Here is a 23,468-nt window from a genome sequence, read left to right on the forward strand (position 1 = left end):
AAAATTCATCAGTTCAGTCTTCAACGTTTTCATGGCCAGCTGGGTCCGCTACAGTATGCCACAAGTACAAAATGTTTGGACAATTACTTCAAGGAAAGGTCAATTTAGTATGTTTTGCTGTGATAATGACATCGCAACAATAACTGACCTTTATTTGTATTGTTACTGATACAATAGTCACACCCGTCCTGAAGACTATCTGACCCATGGAGCTGTGCTTCTTGGCCATGCCTTGGTCTCAGATTCCCACTTTTATGTGGCCTTAATTGTCTCAGATACTTTTGGGGTCTTCTTAATTCAGACCAATAATAAGAAACACCCTTTGTTGTTCTTGTACTGTAACTGTAGCCTATATAGCATTCGTACGTATTGAATCAGAAAAATCTTTGCAGTTTTTTGGTTTTTAGCTTTGAATAAAACTGAAATTGGTCTGGTCTCTATTTGGATTTGGCTTGACCAGTGTGCATGGAGGTGGACAGTCTGAGAGATGTGTGTGTGTGTGTGTGTGTGTGTGTGTGTGTGTGTGTGTGTGTGTGTGTGTGTGTGTGTGTGTGTGTGTGTGTGTGTGTGTGTGTGTGTGTGTGTGTGTGTGTGTGTGTGTGTGTGTGTGTGTGTGTGCGTGTGTGCGTGCGTGCGTGCGTGTCACACTACAAGCAGACATGTACTGTGGGAATGAACAGAGGAAACAGACCCACACACACACACACACACACACACACACACACACATGCAGCAGGAAACCCCCTGCGACTGATATACCACATTTTCCACCAAGATACAGCATGGCAACACAGCCTGCCTAACACACAAAAAAGACTCACAAAGGCATGCACGCACACGCACACGCACGCACACACACACACACACACACACACACACACACACGCACGCACGCACGCACACACACTGCACAAGGCAAATACCCCGTTATTCCTGAAGGCACTCCTGACTTCCCCGCCAGGCCTGAGTCACAAGTTCAACCCGACACAGACATGGACTTCATTGTACCCTGAGTCACCGTGTGATTACATTGCATCGGGCCAGGCCAGTGTTTTATGAGGTGAAATGTGTACAGTACAGTTTACAGTTTCTGAGGTGAGAGCTGATACCACATATTAAGAGTACTGAAGGAGCGTATGTGCACAGGTGTGGCGAGTTTCAAGTGTAGGCCGTCATGTGTGTGACCAATCACAATGAGCTCTTGTTCCCCGAGCGGTCTGTGTTGTTTGCCGTCTCGTCGTGTGTGAACGACTGGAATGAATTATGAATACCATCCTTATCCGATTAGTTCTATTTCGGCACCGTTCATTTTGTGTGGTTTGCATCAGAGGTCAATGTTTAGTCAAATGTTGGTTCTTCCCAGTTACGAAAGACACTGCTTTTTTCAAGCTGTATGCCTATTTGATATTCTTTTTTTTTTTGTCATCAAAGTTTTTTAATGATTTTACTTACTTACACAAAAGAAAAAGACAAGAAAACACAACTAGCAGTCAAAGAAAAAAAAAAAAAAGCCTCCACATTCTGTTGTTGACACTAGTGATTATGTCATCTGTAATGTATAATACAAATTGTTACTGCAACCATCCTTTAAAGGAGAATTCCATACTAAAATGCTCTCTTACCTTTCTTTGTAGTTGTTACGTCCCCACCAAAGAGGTCCAGGTGTTATTTTGTGCAAAAGCTCCTTATTGGCTATTTCCCCTACCATAATCCCTAAATGAATTGCATTGAATTGAATGGGAATTGAATGGGGCTATGGGGTGTTGTGCTAATTCGCTTATTTCCATCGCTCAAAATTATAATTTCTTTGTATATATCCTCTCTTCATAATGTAAATAATATCCCAAGCGGCACACTTTACTACTTCTTTCGATGGAAATAAGCGAACTAGCATAACACCCCATAGCCCCATTCAATTCTCATTCAATGCAATGCAATTCATTTAGGGCTTATGGTAGGGAAAATAGCCAATAAGGAGTTTTTGCACAAAAAAACACCTGGACCTCTTTGGTGGGAACGTAACAACTACAAAGAAAGGTAAGAAAGATAAGAAAGCATTCTAGCATGGAATTCTCCTTTAATATATAAATAAAAGTAGTCCCATTTCAACGAACGTGCCTCCCTGCCAGCCTCGCTCATGAAAGCCACTCAGAAATGTACGAGTCGTTTTGTCGTTTTTAATTAACTCCTATTTGTAATATCCAACAAGGTTTTCAAGTTTGAGTGAAAAGACAGATATGCAGACAGGGACAGCGATGTGCCGTCACATGCACATATAGTTACCTGCATGACGAGTTCACTATCCTGTTTACACAAAGAACCCAACGATGCAGACTTTGTGTGTGGTTGCATTGCAATCAAAACCTGGAATGAAGTAATGTCTGTGCGCAAGCATATTTTTCATTCTTTTTTTCTTCCTATTTTGTGTGTGCATTCATTCAATGCAATGCAATTCATTTAGGGCTTATGGTAGGGAAAATAGCCAATAAGGAGTTTTTGCACACAAAAAAACACCTGGACCTCTTTGGTGGGGACGTAACAACTACAAAGAAAGGTAAGAAAGATAAGAAAGCATTCTAGCATGGAATTCTCCTTTAATATATAAATTAAAGTAGTCCCACATGTCATGGAACTCTCCTTTGACGTTGTTATTTGATATTCTGTCACTTCACCATGCATATTGTACACTTTGGGCATGAATCCCATCCATCATTCTCTCATCTGTGCCGATCAGCCCTCGTTCTCTCTGTCTGCCATTTCAACGAACGTGACTGCTGCCTCCCTGCCAGGCTCGCTCATGAAAGCCACTCAGAAATGTACGAGTCGTTTTGTTGTTTTTAATTAACTCCTATTTGTAATATCCAACAAGGTTTTCAAGTTTGAGTGAAAAGACAGAGATATGCAGACAGGGACATGAGCGATGTGCCGTCACATGCACATATAGTTACCTGCATGACGAGTTCACTATCCTGTTTACACAAAGAACCCAACGATGCAGACTTTGTGTGTGGTTGCATTGCAATCAAAACCTGGAATGAAGTAATGTCTGTGCGCAAGCATATTTTTCATTCTTTTTTTCTTCCTATTTTGTGTGTGCATTCATTTGTGCATGTCTGTACAGCGTGTGTGTGTGTGTGTGTGTGTGTGTGTGTGTTGTGTGTGTGTGTGTGTGTGTGTGTGTGTGTGTGTGTGTGTGTGCGTGCGTGCGTGCATGCGTGAGAGGCAGGCAGGCAGGCAGACAGGCAGACAGGCAGGCAGGCAGGCAGGCAGGCAGGCAGGCAGAGGCAGGCAGGCAGACAGGCAGGCAGGCAGGCAGGCAGGCAGGCAGGCAGGCAGGCAGAGGCAGGCAGGCAGGCAGGCAGACAGACAGGCAGGCAGGCAGATCCCTCCACTCTCCTAAATTGTGGCCACTTAAACAATTGACCACTTTAGCTCTTTAATTGTCTAACAGTGAAGTGTTTTGTCATTAGACTGTCAGCTGTCTCCTGACTCTCTGATCTTAAAAGCATTGCCAACTATACGATTGTTTCCATCACTCTCTCTCACCTTGTTTCTTTCTCATGTCACTGCTTAAAACAAACTCAATCATTGAATCTGTTCCACTCACTGACACAGCCTCTATTGCATTATCATGTCGGGCGCAGTACTTAGTTTAGACAGTTTTTGGTTTAGACTAGTCATTGGGTTAGACCAGTCATTAGTCCTCTACAACCTATCTCAAACCCTCACCCTAAACATAACCTCCCACACGGGGCAGCACACCTAAACCTAACCTTAACCCATGTCTAACCAATGACTAGTCTACACTAAGTATGCACCCCATGTCAACACAGTTAGATCCTGAGTGGGTGTGCAATGCATACTTAGTTTGGACTAGTCATTGGTTAGACATGGGTTAAGGTTAGGTTTAGGTGTGCTGCCCCGTGTGGGAGGTTAGGTTTAGGGTGAGGGTTTGAGATAGGTTGTAGTTGTATAGACGTAGTTGTAGACGCTTTTACCTACCTAGGCAGTGTTGTGGACACCACCGGAGGAAGAGATGCTGACATAAGAAGCAGAATTAACAAGGCTAGAGTGGCGTTTAACCCATTTTGGGGCGGGAACCCCTTTGGCGTTTCAAGCATTCTGTTATACTTTAGCTATTGAAACATCGTAAAAATGCGGCACAAATCTTTGAATAGGTATACATTCTTTCAGAGCGAACTTCTTTTTCAGGCCTAAATGGGTTAACATGCTCAGGAAGATCTGGAGCTCAAAGAACATCTCCACCAACACCAAAATGTGCATGTTCAACTCCAATGTGAAGCAGGTGATGCTGTGTGGGGCTGAGACTTGGAGAACAACAAAACTCACAACACACAGGCTGCAAACATTCACCAACACGTGCCTCAGGAGAATTCTACACATCTGGTGGAGGGACAAAGTTAGCAATGTGGACCAGTGGAAAACAACAAGCCAGGATCCCATTGACCTACAGATCCGGAAAAGTTGGACTGGCCACACCCTCAGAAAACCTGCAAACAAATATCACCCGACAAGCCCTGAAATGGAACCCCCAGGGGAAAAGGAAACGAGGTCGCCCCAGGAACAGCTGGACTGGAGAAGGAGCATCGAGGCAGAAATGGCAGAGACTCAACTGGGGAGATCTCGAAAGAACGGCTAAAAGCCGAGTGAAATGGAGGACATTTGTCAACGGCCTATATGCACCCTAGAGGAGCAAAGGGCTTAAGTATAAGTAAGTCAAGTAGTTGCATAGGAGTAGACCATGGGTTTTCAACAGGTGGTCCGTGGACCACTGGTGGTCCGTGAAGGTATTGCATGTGGTCCCTGGCCATGCATTTAGTATGTTTTTTATCGACCACTAGTTGGGAAACGAACTAGTTCATTAAGTGACCTGGTGATGTATGATGACATCAATGTCAGTTACTGGGAAGTCGGATGTCAAGAACTTCCACAGAAAGGGAGTTTGAATTTCAATGGAAAGTGAACCGGATTGACTGGTTGAGTCTATTAGGAAATGTCAAATGTGCCCATATAATCATGCAATCGCATGTGTCTGCTATCTATGAGTTTAATATGGAAGGTTAAGAAAACAGAGTAAGGGCAACCATCGGAAAGGAATAGCTCCGGACGACTAGCATAATGCCAGTTAAATGACTGACTGTTAAGGGCTTGATTTAATTTTATATTAATTTTAATATCCCCTCACCCAACTCAACAGTGGTCCCCAGGTTGATTCTTAGTCAGGGTGGTGGTCCCCAGGTTGATTATTAGTCAGGGTGGTGGTCCCTGGTTCATAATCAGTTGAAAATCCCTGGAGTAGATTAATGACTGGTCTAACCAATGACTAGTCTGAAAGCGTACAAATGAACCTGAGCTCTATATAGGCTGCTAGTAGAAAAGGAGACGTGCCAAACCAACGTGCAGAAATGTCAGCTTGCTCACTTTTTCTGGCTTTAGTTGTGCTCATACAGGTGATTTGGGGCCCAGCTGGCACTAAACATTGTCAGGAGGAACAACATTCACTCTCATGTGAGGATATATAGGGGATATGCACAAAGTTATGCAGGAATGCCTACTGAGTGGCAAAAACGACTTTCTGGCCTTGACAGTCCATACATCCAAACAGAAAAGTCCTATAAGATTACATTAACCCATTCTGACCTGAGATCGGATTCTAAAAATGTCTATTACATTTACATCCTGACAGTTTCATTATTAAACTACATTAAACTATGTTAAACTCACTTTGCCACTCAATTTGACACGCATACCCTCTATTAAGGATTAGCAAAATAATGGAAATTCAGCCAGATAAAATGTCATTTTGTGTTTTTATTGTGAGAAACTGTTTAAATCGTCCCATGCCTATCCCGTCTTGATTTTGCACTTTCCCCATGGTGGAATTTAGCATACTGTAAGTATGTACAGTATGTACTACTTTAAGTCTTGTCCAGTTGAATTTAATTAGCCAGTCAAATGTGTTTAAATGTGATCTCAGATGTTCTCTGCCTAGCAACGTGGCTTAGCCAAGTTTAATGGTTTAGCCCTGTCTTGTTTTGGGCTGTATATCAAGACATTGAATACAGCTTGTAAGTTGTAACTGTATACCACTGATCATGACGCCACATGCACATGCATGCACATTGCCTTGAAGTTGACGGTCAACACAAGACAATATTTATTTGACCTGCAATGTGTATATCTTCCAGTCCAACTCCAACCCACAGTTGTTAAACTGTGGGTCAGGATGCAGAGTGCATCACAGACCTACATGACCTACATGGCTGCCCACATGAAAAGAGTCGACCACATGTTTTCAGAACGTTGGAGACAATATTCCAGAAGCTGTCTCCCAGTTGGTTTCAAAGCAAAAAAGACAAAAGTTCTGATAAATAAAATAAAATGACAAGTTTAAAGATTATGATGAACTCTCCACGAATGTCAATAGGGTAACAGTCCTTGTTAACTATCGTGTTCATTGGAGCAAAGAAAAATCACAAACTTCTTCTCTTCTCTTCTCTTCTCTTCTCTTCTCTTCTCTTCTCTTCTCTTCTCTTCTCTTCTCTTCTCTTCTCTTCTCTTCTCTTCTCTTCTCTTCTCTTCTCTACGCCTCCTAAGCCCTCCTTAGTATAACCACTAGGCCTCTGGTGACGCAACTTTAAGACAAGCTGCATAGTGATGATGTCACTGACCGACTGGACGAGCTCAAAACAGAACTCTGTACAGCTGCTTCTAATTAATACAGACTGGTCAAACACACAACCCCACACACACACACACACACACACACACACACACACACACAACCACACGCACGCACACACGCACACACGCGCACGCACACACACACACACACACACACACACACACACACACACACACACACACACGCACACACACACACACACACACACACACACGCACACACACACACACACACACACACACACACACACACATACACACATACATACACACACACACACTACAGATAAAACTTCATAGCTTTCTTCTTTGCAATTAAATAAGAGGCAATAAGTTGATAATTATAGGGGTTCAATCCCACAACACTATTGTTATTGAGATTGAATAACACCAGCAGGCTTTTCTGCTGTTGCAGTTTTGACATTTCTGTGACATGGTAAATGGTAGAGACATGACATGTTCACCACTGATTAGAAGTTGATGGGAGGACAATAATTAAAGATCAGAATTATTCATTTTGATAAAAAACATAACTGCTATACACACTGAGTCCCATTTACATGCAACTTGCTACAGGCATCCATCTATCCCAACTCTACAAATCTGCCTCAATTAACTTTTGGCATCATTTATGCTTTATTCACACAGCAAAGTGAAAACATCAAGAATGAGGGGAGATGATATACCGTAAACTCATAAAGTGTCTTGAGTTGAATTCACCCATTTAAACCCGAGTTAAAAACATTCACTTTTTTTTTTTTTAAGATATTTTTTTTGCGGCTTTGATTTTTTAAGGGACAGATAGTAGGCTGACAGGAAACGGGAGAGAGATGGGGGGATGACATGCGGTAAAGGCCGTGTCGGGTTCGGGAGTCGAACCCGCGGCACACCGCGACTGGATCACCAGTCCGGTGCCCAGACCGTTACGCTACGGCCTGGGCCACATTCACTTTGAAAGAATATATATTCAAAGATTTGCGCCACATTTTTACGACTTTTCAAAAATAGCAGACCCACAAGCTCGTATAGCGCGCTATGAGCTTGTAGATCTGCTGTTTTTCAATAGCTAAATTATAACAAATAAATAAATAAATAAACCAGGGTCAGTTGTGAGAAGGACTATGGCCTTGTGGCTCTGTTGTGGCACATCGTGAAAATCGTGAAAATGCGGCACAAATCTTTGAATATATATTCTTTCAGAAGACTTAATAGCCCTGAAAGAGAAGCATCAACTCTCTCAAGCCACTCTCTTTCTCCTCCTCCTGCCCCTGGTCTCTCTCTCGCTCTCTCTCTCTCTCTCTCTCTCTCTCTCTCTCTCCTCTCTCCTCATTTTTTGCATTAGACTCTCACCTTCCTTACTTCCCTTCCCCTCTCCTTCCTTCTTGCCTTTACTTCTTCCTCTCCACCTTCCTCTGCAGGATTTCCCTCCATTCCCTTTCACCCCCCCCCCCCTCCCACTGCCCACCCCCCCCCCCCCCCCCCCAGCTCCTTCTAAAACCAGACTGATGAACTGTAAGCAGAGAGAGAGGGCACAAGAGAGGTTGAACATTCTTGTTCCCTGAGCCAATACTCAGCTGGAGTATATGCACGGCACACGCACGCACGCACGGCACACACACACGCATGCATGCACTATCGCACGCATGCACGCACACAGACGTAAACCACCCCCCCCACAGTGTTGAGTCAGAGCAGGCTTTGACAGAGAGAAACATGGGCTCTCTCTTATGTTCAGTGGCCTGTCTGCACAATAACAGATAACAGGAAAAGGTGGACAGAGTGCAGAGAGATGTGGGGTCCCACCAAAGGCTCTCTCTCTCTCTCTCTCTCTCTCTCTCTCTCTCACACACACACACACACCCGCGCGCGCGCACACACACACACACACACACACACACACACACACACACACACACACACACACACACACACACACACACACACACACACACACACACACACACACACACACACACACACACACACACAGAGAGAGAGAGAGAGAGTGAGCTGCTGTGACAGGACAAGGATGTCAAATGGAATACAAGCACCTTAAGGAATACAAACCATTATGTGTATACACTGTTTATCAAAAGTATAAAGCCTATATGTAAAAACGTATTCTATATGGATGTATATTGTATAACTATCTCTGACAGAAAATGCTTTTTATATAGTTTCACAAGATAGTATTACCCAAAGTGCTAATATAACACAGCTCTGTCTACACCTTTATTTAATTCCTATTTATATCCAATATTTATTTGTAAATACATACAAATTCTATGTAAACGTTCTCTCATGCCATGAATTGAATTGAGAGAGAGAGAGAGAGAGGGGGGGGTCTGAGAGAGAGAGAGAGAGAGAGAGAGAGAGAGAGAGGGGGGGGGGGAGAGGGGGAGAGGGGGGGGGTCTGAGAGAGAGAGAGAGAGAGAGAGAGAGAGAGAGAGAGAGAGAGAGAGAGAGAGAGAGACTATTGGCACCCCCACGAGGCTGAGATGTGAGGAGAGATATGGGGCACGTAGAGGCCACTGACATCATACCTTTAAAATCCGAAGGCGCGGTCATGACGTCACCCCTATAAAAACTAGCACAGGGAAAAGGAGAAAGGAACACCCCCATCCACCCCCCACCCCCCCCCCCCCCCCCTTTGATACTTTACCAATTAAGGCTCTCGCGGTAGGACCGAGTGAGAGGGTAAGATTGAAAAGAGCAAAAGAGAAGAGAGACTCGATCACCTCTTTCTTTCCCAACCATACAAACATAACCATTCCCCACGGGACTGCGCACGGGGAGGGAGGTCCGCAAACCGCACTGCGCCCACACACACACACACACACACACACAGTCACACACTCGGCGAACTTTGCGCGCACTGAGCGCACAGGAGACAGGCGTACGGGGCAACACGCAAACAGACCGGGAGAGCGATCACTCACACGCCAGCTTCTTACTACAGCTAGCGTTACAACACGATACACGTAAGTGTTACAGTTTGCTTTTTATTCCTTATAAGTTATGTCACGGACGGTGGTGTTGTCCGCATTGTTGTTTTCGTTCCACGATATCGCGCTATGGAGATAACGGGCATGGTGTGATGTGAATGGCACAGCTCGCGCCCTGCAGTGCCAAACGCGCTCGATGAAACACTTTGCCATTGATTGAATTGAGTAAACCTGTTGGTATTTTTGGCTATAGGCAGGCATTGTGTTTGAAAAGTGCCCTGTCGGACTCGGAGCGTGGAACACTTTGCATTGGACGGTACTGTTGTTGGATGATAGATCATAGATTTAAATATAGATAGACGATATCGCCCATTCCCAGATTTCCCTCACCGGTTATGGGTTGCTCCTGTGGTGCGCGGTGCGCCACACCTCTCGCCACTAACCTTTACAACGACTTCAGACTGTTGTTGTTGCAATATAGGCTGCCGCTACTATATATATATATACGTCTCTTAAGTTTGGGCTGAGTGTTTTAGTCGGACGTTGGACGTTTCGTGGCCAGATGACGAGGCTGGGACCATCTTCTTGTTTAACAGCTGGACAGCAAGGCAGACTGAGAGCAGGCTTATATGTCATCATCCACCATTACATTACACAGGTCGTTGACGCCGGTAGCTCATGCCAGACGACAGTCTGTCACGAACGAACATGAGTGAGTTTACGCGTCACACATGCAGAGAGAGAGAGAGAGAGAGAGATAGAGGGAGAGAGAGAGAACGAGAGCAGACTTCAACCGAAGCATCTCCCATAGCTCCTTCCCCGGTATCATAATTAGGGGCTCCACACCAAATATGGTAAAGCATTGACACTGTCCCGCTGCGCCTGCACTCCCACGCGTTACCGGGCAGGGGGCCTCGTGCAGTGCATGGATCATGGACGGTGGCTGCCGTGCGCCCTCCGTCGCTGGAAATGGGTCTCACACCCCCATCACCCATGATGCTTTATTATTACACGCACGACCGCAGGAGAGCGACACACGCACGCACTTTTCGCACGTCTTTCTTCAAGCTCATCTTCGCTCATTAAACATTAGCAGCTTAATTTAGTTTTATCCTTGAATTACAACTAGTACTGAATGGGATTGGTGTGCGTAAAATAGTATGGCTATCCTATATATATCCTATATGCTATGGCATAGAGCATATGGGTGGGCAACTTTGACGATGGCGAGGACCAATATATTTCCACACTCACTCCAGAGGGCCACAGTGCATATTAGTCGTAGGAAAAATAGCTATTTTTGCTATATTTGAATTGAAAACCTGAATATTGTTATTGCTATTTTTTAATTAGAATTCTGAAAAGTAACCTTTTTATTGAATTTGAAATGCATTTAGGCCTATAGTTGTAGTATATGTCAACTTTATGAACATAACTACGTTGGAAACAAAAAAAAGACAATAACATTTATACTATAGTCATTAAGTATAGGCCTACTAGTCACTTAATACTAGTCATGAAGTAATTAAAGCGGGTTTGGAATTGTAACAGCTGAAATCAACTACACCAGTATTCTGATATTAGCATGCGGGCCGCATTAAGTGATGGTGGGGGCCGCATGTGGCCCCCGGGCCGCCAGTTGCCCACCCCTGAGTCTATAATGCTGTCTGTACTTGACAGACACTTATCACATCATTGAAGTAAGCCTAATCATGTTATCTGGTCAGATGACTGGACCAGTGACCATGGCCATCACATTAATCTGGTTGTTTATATCAACAGTAGCAACACTGTCATGATTTACAGGCCTATACGCTGTCTCCAGTATAGGGACTGACTGTGCAATGCTTGCCTTGAGACTTGAGTGTTACTCTTACAGTGTAAAAAAAACCCACCCACAATGGCCCCTTGTATGCAGATATAAAACAACACTCTGGGTTTTGCGGCGTGTCACGTGTGTGAACAAAGAGTGGAAAAAGAGGACATGGGACAGCAGAATGGAAGACGACTGGGCCTTTGTTGTTGTGCAGAGGTTAAGACCAAACCAATGGAATGTGTCATTGTCATTCAAGTGAACAGACCAGTGGGCCAGAGTTTTCCAAAGCTTTATTTTGGAGGGCGACTTCAGCCATAAAAGTTTTGTGAACTCAAAACAAGAACTGAAGAAGACCTATGGGTCGAAACGTTGGATTCTTGTCAATACATGTACAGCATCGTGGCTATACGAGTGTGTGCAGCCTTTTTCTCATTTTTAACTCAAAAGTTAAATTTAAAACATAAATATGATTTGATTCCCCTCATATTTGTACATTTGGTTTCTGATGTGAGGGGATATCCAATGACTCCATGAGATTGTTATTGTTTATTACAACTATAGAGGTCTTAATAATTTAATTCCCATGATGCAGTGAATCATACTGTTCTACTAATGTTTCCAATAAAGAAACCTTAGAGATGAACAATAAGACAACAGAAACATGATGGACAAGTTTATGTTGTCCTTATACCTGACCTACTTTTGAGAAACAGCAACCAAGTGCCACCTAAATACACACGCACACGCACGCACGCACGCACGCACGCACGCACGCACGCACGCACGCACGCACGCACGCACGCACGCACGCACACACACACACACACACACACTCTCTCTCTCTCTCTCTCTCTCTCTAGATGGAAGAGCAAAACCACAATTTGCTGTAATCTGCATGCCTCACTTTATTTGCCACCACATAGATATGTGGTTGTGTGTGTGTGTGTGTGTGTGTGCGCGCGCGCGTGTGTGTGTGTATGTGTGTGTATGTGTGTGTGTGACTGTGTGTGTGTGTGTGTGTGTGTACGAGTGTCTTGTGGTTAGTTAGAGCATCACTCATGGAACTTCCTCTATTGAGTTTTGCTGAGGTTGATTGGGTGTGGTGGTGAACAATAGGCCTAGTGAGTTTGCCATCTGAATCACTGGCTGGTCTGACAATAACACCATTTTGTGCGAGAGAGAGGAAGAGATAATTGATACATAATCATAATCCTGTAGCCTATCTGTAATAACATTCATAATCATGATTGGCGTTTCTTATTGTACATTATATTCATTTTTTTTCTTACTCAGCCTGAAAGCTATATGATATGATTGCACGAAAACAGGACAGGATTTATTACAGTGCTTTGAGTTGTTGGGATTTGAGGTTGGTTTCCCACAAGCAAACTATAGTGCTAATGTCCACTACACCCTTAGCTGTCGACCAAATTGTCCTCAGCTGTCAATTACATGTTTTAGTTGCTTATTGAATCATTCTTTTGAGGGGCGAGGGTTTGTGTATACACAAACATTGAAGACACAAACACAAACAAGTGAGGACGCAAATTGTGATTGGCCAGAATGAGATTATGCATGACATTATGATGATAAGAGCACCCCTCACTTCACACAGGTGTGATTTTTAATAATCCAGTCAGTAATCATAATTAGTGGTTCTCAAAATTATTCATGTCAAAGACACGCAAATTGATATTAGGAGACAGACCCAATAAGAGAAGATTGTTGTTGTTAGATTAGATTTAGTGCAGAATTCTGCAACTGAATAGGTGGAAACTGGAAAAGCATTCTCTCTCTTCTAGCTGGTGAAATAATAGTGAAATTAAACTCGCCTTAAAGGGGAACCACCTCCATGGGTTCTTTATTGTTCTTTATTGTTCTGGGGATATATAGGCCTATATATATATATATATATATATATATATATATATATATATATATATATACATACATAAATATCCAAACCTTTAAAACCACCATCAAAACCCACCTCTTCAATATTGTTTTCCCCAGCTAAATCATTCCACTTTTTTATTGATTTTATTCCTTAGTGTTTTTTTACCCCCCTAATAAAGTTGTTTTTATTTTTTGTTTCGTCTTTCCCCCCGTGCAAAGTGTCTTTGGGTACTCCGAAAAGCATTATTATTATTATTATTATTATTATTATTATTATGAGAAGAGGTGACGGTGGATGTGGATAAAAAAAAGACTGCAGTGGAAGACAGGAGTGGAAGAGAAAATCAAGGTGAATGCAAGGTGCAAAATAGAGGTAAAGCGAAGTGAAGAAAAGTGTAACAAAGAGACCATTGTGGGAAGGTAAACTGAGTGGAGAAAAGTGGATCAAGAGAAAATAGAGGGAAAGACAAAGACGAGAAAAGTGGAACAACAAACACCTGACACAACACAAGCAATACCACAATTATCCACTAGAGGGGACCATACGACTGGCGTGTTTCATTGTTCAGGCGTGAGTTATTCTATCGTGTCTGTGTGTGTCTGTGTGTCTGTCTGTGTGTCTGTCTGTCTGTCTGTCTGTCTGCTGTCTGTCTTGTCTGTCTGTCTGTCTGTCTGTCTGTCTGTCTGTCTGTCTGTCTGTCTGTCTGTCTGTCTGTCTGTCTGTCTGTCTGTCTGTCTGTCTGTCTGTCTGTCTGTCTGTCTGTCTGTCTCATGTCCTGACTTGTAATTGTTAAGGTAAATTCCAATCGCCTGGTAGCGTGACAGAGCAGAAGACACAAATGGGGTGTGTGTGTGTGTGTGTGTGTGTGTGTGTGCGGTATGTGCATGGACATCTGCATCTATCAGTACCATTACATCTCTCTCTCATCCTTCATCTTATAAATATCGTCTATGGCATGCTCCTGAGGCTGTTTCCACTGTTTATCTGTCTTGCCTTCAGACTCCACCAAATTACTGTAGTCACCGTAGTGAGTGTTGCGAGGCAAGTTTGCAAGCAATGAAATGATGGAGACATGGTGGATTGTGCATCTACTCTAGGGAACACAGTTAAATTGTGTGAAAAAAAAATGCTTAAGTCTATTGTTCCATTGTTTTTAAATGGCCTGGTGAAAGCAAAAGCATGCTGGTGCATGCATGTGCGCGTGTGTGTATTAGATTAATGGGGCTCTTTTATTGGGGGGTCATTAAGGCTGGGGGTTATAGGGTTGCTATGGGGAGGGAGGGCATTCCTCAGATTCTCCCTCAATTCTCCAACCACACAGACACACGACACACAGAGACACAGAGACACAGATACGCAGGCATGCGCACACACGCGCACGCTCGCACACACACACACACACACACACACACACACACACACGGACGCATGCACGCACGCGCACGCACACACACACACACACACACACACACACACACACACACACACACACACACACACACACACACACACACACACACAGGGAAAACATTCTAGGGCTGCTGGCCACACTGTGGCTCCTGGCACCAAAGTCCTTATTTAGTCAAAGCTAAACCATCGCATCTCTCTCTCTCTCTCTTTACAGCCTCTGTTGTTTTGCTATAGCTAAACTCACAGTGAGACAGAGAGGGGTCTCCCAGACCTAGACAGATCAGAACGGTCGAGGTCAAAATAAATCAGTGCGACACGTTGTGAGATTGTTTTTTTTTGTTTCTTTTTTTTATCTTGTGGATGAATATTTGGTCAACACAAATCTTGTATGGGGGTCCTCCTTGGCACAAAGTATTTTCAGATGGGGGTCCGGGGGCCAAATACATTGGCGTGGTGGTCCTTGACGTGAAACCACTGTCTTACACAGAGCACTGTTATTCTGCTATAGCTACTCACAGTGAGACAGAGCGGGGTCTCCTACAGATCAAAACCGTCGACGTCCAAAGAAATCAGTTTGAGTGGCATACTGTACGTATATCACTGTGTCCTGCTGACTTTTGAGGGTGAACGTGCATGCCACTCCTGCTCAATCTATCATCTTCACTAGGGATGCACCGAAAGAGAAATTCTTGGCCGAAACCAAATACCGAATATAGGAAACAGTTGGCCTACCATCCTACCATTGCTGTCATGGCCGTACCTTAAAGCTACACTATTATGGGTCCATAAAACATTTATTCAGCTCTTTTGAATGCATTAATTGCATATTCAGTGATATATTTTCTGCCTATTCAGGCCGAAACCGAATAGGCTGAAAATGCATTTTTTTTGCCATTTTCTGACGAATATTTCGTGAGGCCGAATATTCGGTGCATCACTAATCTTCACAGTGAAATCCACATTTAACCCTGAGGGTGCAGAATTGGACCAATAAGGGGTCTGCCGTGTTCACCATTCTGTACACAGTAAAAATCCACTTTTATTGTGTTCATTTCACTTTAGAGAATGCACAACACATGGTATCTACAAATACCTCCTGCTCAATTTAATTCATGTAAATGGGCCAATATGAACAGCATCTTTGATGTGCCCCGGCCCTCTCAACCGCATACTTTTATGGAAAAGATCCAAATGTATGTTTACCTGACCCCAACATTGTCCCTTGTGAAATGTGGCTGCCCACTGTTGACGTGAGGCTGGTAATATGAGAGGGGAGCTGTAGCCATTAAAGACATAATGCTCGGCCAACAGTTTGTTATAGGGGTGCATAGTTGGTGTATGAACTCAAGCTAGCGTTGCTTTGGTTGGGCAATATAGCTGAGACACAGAAAGGAGGGGGGGGGCCTGATGTCTAGACACACTCACATTTGTCAGGCGGACCAGCGTTATGTCCTATTTGGAGATATTAGACTTCTCACGCCATGATGTCACACGTCGCCATCCGTGCTCAAATGCAGTCAAGCAACATACACACATACATGTAAGATGAACGGACACAAACACACAGACATACGCACACGCATTGCGGATACGGCGGGTGCGGCGGGCAGGCATCGGTGCTCGTTGACCAATAGATAATGACAACCGCAGGCAGTAATAAATACACCCGGTTTGCATAATTATGTCCCAGCTCATTTCAGTTTGTCTATTTCTCTAACGCCAACATTTATTTAATCGTGGCCTGAGGCCCACGACCTCTGTCGTCCACAAGATCCGGACATGAGCCTCCCGACCGTGCATAATTACAAATGCAGCTAAGAACTCTGGGCCTTCTGACATGATGGTTCCTCCACCCGAACCCGTAGTCCATCCTTATAGTCACTATAGAATATAGAAGTAGAGACCATATTCATGGTCATTTTGTACTTACGACACACTTGGGAGTATAGCCACTGTGAATATGGTCAATGACCTCACCTCTTTCAAGGACTCCCTCCAACGTGTGGCCGCCACCAGTAAACTATTCGCCTTTTCCTTCCATTAGCGGCATCCTTTAATGGTAGCCTCTGTGTTAAGTATGTCATAAATGAAGGAGAGAAACAAATGAGGACAATAAAGGTCTAGTATAATCTATTATATAGTGCCTAAGGGTTGTGGTCATTCATTCAAGTTTAAAAAATCATATCCCTAGATTACCTACATAAGTATACATTATAAAACAACCTGTAGCATGTGTCCCATTGTATTTATGAGTTTGAATAAACACACACACACACACACACACACACACACACACACACACACGGTGACACGCGCACACACAAGGTTAGAATGTGAGAATGCACTTTCATCAACGACTTCAGGTATTAACACGTAGAGAGGTGTAGTGAGAGTGTGGAGTGTGAGAGAATGGAAGAGGGACATAAGTGAAATAAGTGAGATTGTTAGTTGAACATATGTCTTTTACATATCAAAAGTTCATGTAGGCCTACTTTCCTGACAGTGACAGCCGTTATCTTAAGCAAACATGAAAAAAGGCTAAACACACATTTCAGGGATTCAGGCTCAAACACTATAGCACATATAGCCTAATTATATTTATAAGGATAGACTATTTGACCCACTAATGTTTATGATCCAGGAATATGGACTGGACGGACTGGTCTTAAATGACCAGAGCTTGGTGGTGTGGAATGTGGATACACTGACTAGGGCTACACAATCTTATCACCGACACAGGCTTCTATAGTTTATGGAGGCGGAGGGACACATTAATCTCAGCATTTCATGAGCCTTTTCTATTCAAAACAACGTTCATAAACGCCTACTTTCTTTGCGAAATCACTAGCTCCAGGCTATATTCCTTCTCCCTCATATTCATGATTCTCTTTCACTCTTCTTCTCTCCCGACCCGCAGACAGAAAAACTACAGCAAACAGAGGGAGCGGCCCCTGCAACAAGTCGAACAGACTCCACCCCTCCAATCCAGCTAGCGAACCGGAGAGGCACCCGAGACCATAAAAATGAGTGGTTCCCACCCCCGTCCCCACCAGAGCACCGCGCCCGCTCCCAACGCTCTCTCCCCGGACAAGGACGCAGACATGCCCGCCACGGAGAAAGACCTGGCCGAGGACGCGCCATGGAAGAAGATCCAGCAGAACACCTTCACGCGCTGGTGCAACGAGCACTTGAAATGCGTCAACAAGCGGATCGCCAACCTCCAGACGGACCTGGGAGACGGACTGCGGCTCATCGGGCTCCTGGAGACGCTGTCGCAGAAGAAGATGTTCAGAAAGTACAACCAGAGGCCCACCTTCCGTCAGATGCAGCTCGAGAATGTCTCGGTGGCTTTGGAGTTCCTGGACAAAGAGAATATCAAGCTGGTGTCTATAGGTGGGTGACGTTTTTAAAAGGACATGCCATAATATTCTATACGTTTGATCCGTAGTCTGTATAAAATAGTTTGTGATAAATGCCGACATGTTGGGCTACAACTTATTGGCTTGTGAAAACGTGTAGGATGTGGGCATCGTTCCAATCAAGTCTAACACACCTACTTTACTTGCACTCTCTCCTCCACATTCTGCACAGGTGGAGCTGTTACTTTTCTAACGTTTCTAATATATGCCCCATCTATGATTCGTTCTGGTTATTGCAGAACGAACCAGTCAACTTGACAATTATTCACAAATCGCCCGCATTGTCTTATTGACAGGCTAGGTTTTTAGTACGAGATGACCTGCGCTTTAGAGAGTCGCTGACAGCAACTCGGGGGGAATAGCGGAATAAAGTTTTGCGCCGTGATTCCTAAAGGAAATACGAATTTGTAAATAGTCGTGAAATCACACACTTATAGTCCAGCGTCCACCCATTCTTCTTCTGTGAACAAACTGTTGTAGGAATGTGACAGCACGGTCACGGCGAGAGCGTGTTATTGTGAGAAACTAGGCGTTTTCTGGTTGCTTTTGCTCAAAGGCGCAGCAGCGCTTTGTCTGACTGTCCCCGAGTGCTGCTTTGGGGTTTTGTAACGAAGCCCCAGGCTTCGCCCAGTGCTCCCCTCAGCACGCTGTACTGGCGACTGGGCCGGGGCCGAACTTTGTGGGCCTGGATGTAGTTAAGGCCTTGCCTTGTGTAGGCGAACAGGAGAGATGATTGGGTGGAGAGGAGACACAAACACACAGGCCTATTGTCTAACCTCATGTTCTGCAGTGGGCAGGAACTGGGTCTCCAAAGCGCTATTAGACATTAAGTTGGCTCAGACTGCTCACTGGGTGACATAAAACTTGTTGGATTTTAATGGGGTTAGCTTACATGCAGGATGCAGCTGCATGCCATCACACGTGCGGTGAATTTACTTAAAACCATTTTATGCTGATCTGATTTATGTAGCTGTCCTTACGTTATGACATAATGGTTTATTGAATAGATTGCGCTTATCCCTCAGTTTTCACTATTCTTTATTCCATGGTGGTAGAGACCATGGCAGACCTATGAGTACATGTCTGTAACAGTCTGAGTCACTGCTGGGCATCTATGAATCAGATATGAATCAGTCTCCTCAATTACCTCTTCATTTGTACTTGGCATGTTGCAAGTCCTCTTATCACTTAGTGTAAATGGTGAGGGCAATAGTCCATAAGAAACTATAGACCCTGATATTCACTCAGCCACATCATGTAAAGGAAGAGGTGGGGCTGCAGATCACCAGAGAGGAGATTATGGTGTTATTATTATAGTTATGCCCTGTCTTAATGTCACAAGTAACACTTAAGTCCCCTGGCTGTATGTAACGGGGTGTGCTCCATCCAAATATGGACAACATGGAACTCAACCCCGGTTATCTGTAGGCTGGTTTGTGTGGTGTCTCGTTCTAAAATGAACATAAACACATTATTGTCTGTGGTGCACATCTATAAAGGGGAACTAAATGGGTGGGTGGATTTCTCAATTTGTACTGGAAGTGCCCTCTTATTCAGTCTCGTCTTCCAGTAAATGTTTAGCATTCTATCTAGCAATCTATAGCATGTTTCAGAGATCATTTCTCTTTTTTTCCCCCCATCCTAATGGAATAGTTCCCCTCATTTCCCAAATGTGTTGATTAACCCATTTTGGTGTAGCATTATGTTATGCTCTGGCTATTGAAAAATAGCAGATCTACAAGCTCATAGCGTGCCACTGAGTGCCACGCTACGAGCTTGTGGGTCTTCTATTTTTGAAAAATCGAAGAACCACTGACATAGAAACATAGCTTTTTCAGAAAACTGTCAGGATGTAGAAGACATTTTTAGAATCTGATCTCGGGTCAGAATGGGTTAAACTCCTGACAATCAAACTGCTGTGCTGGACAGTGATGATGAGCACTGTCTGTGGGCCTGACCGCCCTCTCAGCTGAGTCACTCATCTTAGCTGCTCCACTTGAGTCACTTCAATCTGGAGATGAGAGAGAGAGAGAGAGAGAGAGCAGTCCACACTCCTCCTTAACTTCCTCCTTTCACTACGGAAAACGGACACACCCAAACGGCAACCCTTGCCCGCAAATTGCTAAACTGCCATCGGTACTCTTGCAATGATGTATGAGGTCTCGTCTCCCTCTTATATGCAGTTCTTGGTCCATCCATATAGGTTTCAGTGTTTTACCGTCGGAATGGGTCTTTCTGCCATGTTCACAGTTTCACACAGTGTTCATTTAACTATGGGAGGGTCTCTTTTGGATCTGTTGTTTGGATGTTGCAATTTAGTGTCTGCATTTTTACAATCGCTGTTGATTAATAATGTTTGGTCTTTTTTTGCTGTGCTATAAGCACCATGTTTTAATTTTGCACCATGCTCTAGAATGGCATGCAACAGCGTGTTCCATAACATTCATTGTCATGGCCCACTTGCTAGGGTGGAATGACAAATTACTTGATGGCCTTTAAAGCTGACCTGTGGATCTGACATGAACTAACTAATCTAACTAAAAACAAACTATAATTTCCTCTGGTCTGATTTTCTTTCCTGTTCTTTTCAAAGTGGTGGGGCGGCCCAGATTGGTCCTGCTACAGTCCTGTTCCTGCTTCACTCGACATAAACTTGGTTGTATTAGAAGAAATTGATATAAATTCGGTTAAAGGGCCATTGCTTCGTCCTACACTGCAAAACCCTCTGGATCTCCACATAATCTGTAGATCACAACAGGCAGGCTACAACATGTGCTCAGTACAATTGCGAATATCAGTAAGTAAAGTACTCAGAGTCTCCGACTGACTCAGCTTTATTATGGCTCTGTTTTTAGTGCCAGGGACACACCCCTCGTCATTCGAATAGGACTGACTATTGCACTAAGATCCGGCCCCAACAGGTAATTTTACCTTGCCTGCCGCGCGTTGAGATGAAAAGCCAAGCCTTGCGTGATCTACCACACCACACCACTAAGGCACAGCTAGACACATGATTACAGACCATTTCAGATGAGAACCCACATGTATTGCAATTTAATCGAGAGCCTGTTGCATGAGCGAGTCAGAGTGACAGGGCTGCAACCGAGCTAGCTGTGGTGTAAATGAGGTGAGAAGTGGCCATTTGCCACTAATATATATATATATATGAACCTTTATTGAGAAAGGATATCCCCTTGAGATGCATCATCTCGTTTTCGAGGGGGTCCAGCAACATACAGCAAATACAGAGCAATACATTAGACAGAAACGTTACAACAAGTACATCCATGCTTGCATTACAAAACAAAAAGCTCTCCCAAGCTGGCCGCTCCCACCCCACCTAATCACCCAGAGAATAAGGGACTTAATGCATCATGGTACTCATATAGTGGACATAGATCATAAATCAAGAAACAAACTGTTACATATACTGTGTGCACATGCAGTAAAATGCTTTAACGACATGAGATAGATGCACAATTACAAACGTGCACATGCATAGATGTCAGCTTTACAGTATATTCGCAGGTTTGTATGTAGGAAACAAACTGAGGCATATCGGAAAGCAAGAGCGGGGTATTTGAAGACGAGTAAGGATCGAGACTTTGAAGATATTGAAGGAGTTGATTGATCTGAGAGAGAGCTGGGGAGATTGTGACATACCCCTAGAGAAGATGCTATGAGACAGAACTGTGGTCCTCTTACCATGTAGTGTGTGCGTGACAGTGTGACAGTGGTATGTGCGTGCGTACTGTGCATGCATTCATGCATGCTGTGCATGGATTCACATGTCCTGACCTCCACCATGTATCATCCTTGGGCCTAGTTTATTGTGGCATGACCGTGTCTCCAGAGATAATGGATTTTCAACTAAAGATGGGTCAAGTTTTTGTTAGTAAATATAGATATGCATATAATGTGCGAGTTAGGCTTTACTCGTACTGTATGTGCAAGAATGTGTGTACCGGTATTTGTGTTTGTGGCTGTGTGTGTGTGTGGTGAGTTATAACTTGGCTGGTTTATTGATTCATGTGGTCTCTATAAAGTCTCTGTTGTTGGGACATTTCTACAATGTCCCAACAGGTTCACTCAACCTGGGTGTGTGTGTGTGTGTCGGTCAGTGTCTCTACATGCGTGCTTGTCTACATGCGTGCTTGTGTGTGTGCTTGTCTACATGGCATGCATAGGCAAGTGTAAGCAGACAGGAGTGTATGTGCTTATTTTTCCACTGCACTCATCCCGTTGTTTGAACACGTTAAATCAATTCACATTGTGTGTGTGTGTGTGTGTGTGTGTGTGCCTGCCTGAGTTCAATGAAGCTTCTGCACATAATTAACAACTTATTTTTCTTTGAATCAACCAATTAAAAAGTGTCCGCTTGGGGATGCTATAATCTCTCATCAGCATCTTGTCCAGATAGTGTCCGTGGAAGCCAGCCCTGTGCCCAATGCGGTTCATAGCCCTTCTGTGTCTCACCCAGCTTGTGCAGCTCGGAGGAAACAAGACTACACACGTAATGAATAATAACGTCAAACTCTTCCCATCCTGTCATCCACTGAGGCAGAATTTAGTTTATGGGCTCAACTGTGATGCAACTCTGATCCTGACTCCTCCTCTCTGCACCAACCTGAACGGTCGCAGCACTCGCAGGTTGAGACAAGGGCCTGTTGGGCAACTATCAGACTTCTTTTTTTTTTTTCTTTTCTTCTTTTACTTCTGTTACATAATAATGATATGTCGTTGCATAGAATGGATAAAGCTATAGAGATGAGTTTACATCAGACGGTAACATGTCTCCCTGTCTGGAGTGTTGACCACTTTCAGCCTGGTGTCTCCATTTGTTGTATAGTGGAACTTTTTTCAAAACCTTTCATAAATGGTTTACTCTAAAAAGTGAATAATCACAACATTGTGAATGACATTGTCATCGAGACTGGTTCAAAGTTGTGACAAAGCACTGTGGCAACCAAGTTCATTAACTCATACCAGAATGAAATGTACCAGGTAAGGAAATGGTGCATTTCAAGTTGACTCGGTGATAAATGAATGGCTCCTAAGCAGATGATGGTGAGAGTATAGAATGTCAACCCTCAGGGTGACCTAATGGTCAACCACTCAAAGGTATGCGTGTGAGTGTGTGTGTGTGGTTTCACACAGATTCACCATGACTGTGTAGACGCAGTGACTCAAGCCCATTAGGTTAGTCAGATCTGGGGAGATGGGATGCCTTGTATGGTAGGTATTGTTAAAGTGCATTTGCAATCGTGCTCCAGGGT

At 43.9% G+C, this 23,468-nt stretch overlaps 1 protein-coding gene across 4 annotated transcripts in view; it reads left to right on the forward strand.

Moving 5' to 3' along the window:
* The first annotated feature begins 9,536 nt into the window (after window positions 1-9,536).
* flna (filamin A, alpha (actin binding protein 280)) overlaps window positions 9,537-23,468 on the forward strand; it is a 75,029-nt gene continuing 61,097 nt past the window's right edge. For all 4 annotated transcript variants that reach the window (XM_083770218.1, XM_083770220.1, XM_083770219.1 and 1 more), the window contains exons 1-2: window positions 9,537-9,686; window positions 17,691-18,166. In XM_083770218.1, the coding sequence (XP_083626344.1) occupies window positions 17,797-18,166 (370 nt within the window). In that variant the 5' untranslated portion in view covers window positions 9,537-9,686; window positions 17,691-17,796. The remainder of the gene's footprint in view (window positions 9,687-17,690; window positions 18,167-23,468) is intronic.

The sequence above is a fragment of the Protomyctophum parallelum genome (genome assembly GCF_964188405.1).
Source record: "Protomyctophum parallelum genome assembly, chromosome: 7".
NCBI classification, from domain to species: Eukaryota; Metazoa; Chordata; class Actinopteri; order Myctophiformes; family Myctophidae; genus Protomyctophum; species Protomyctophum parallelum.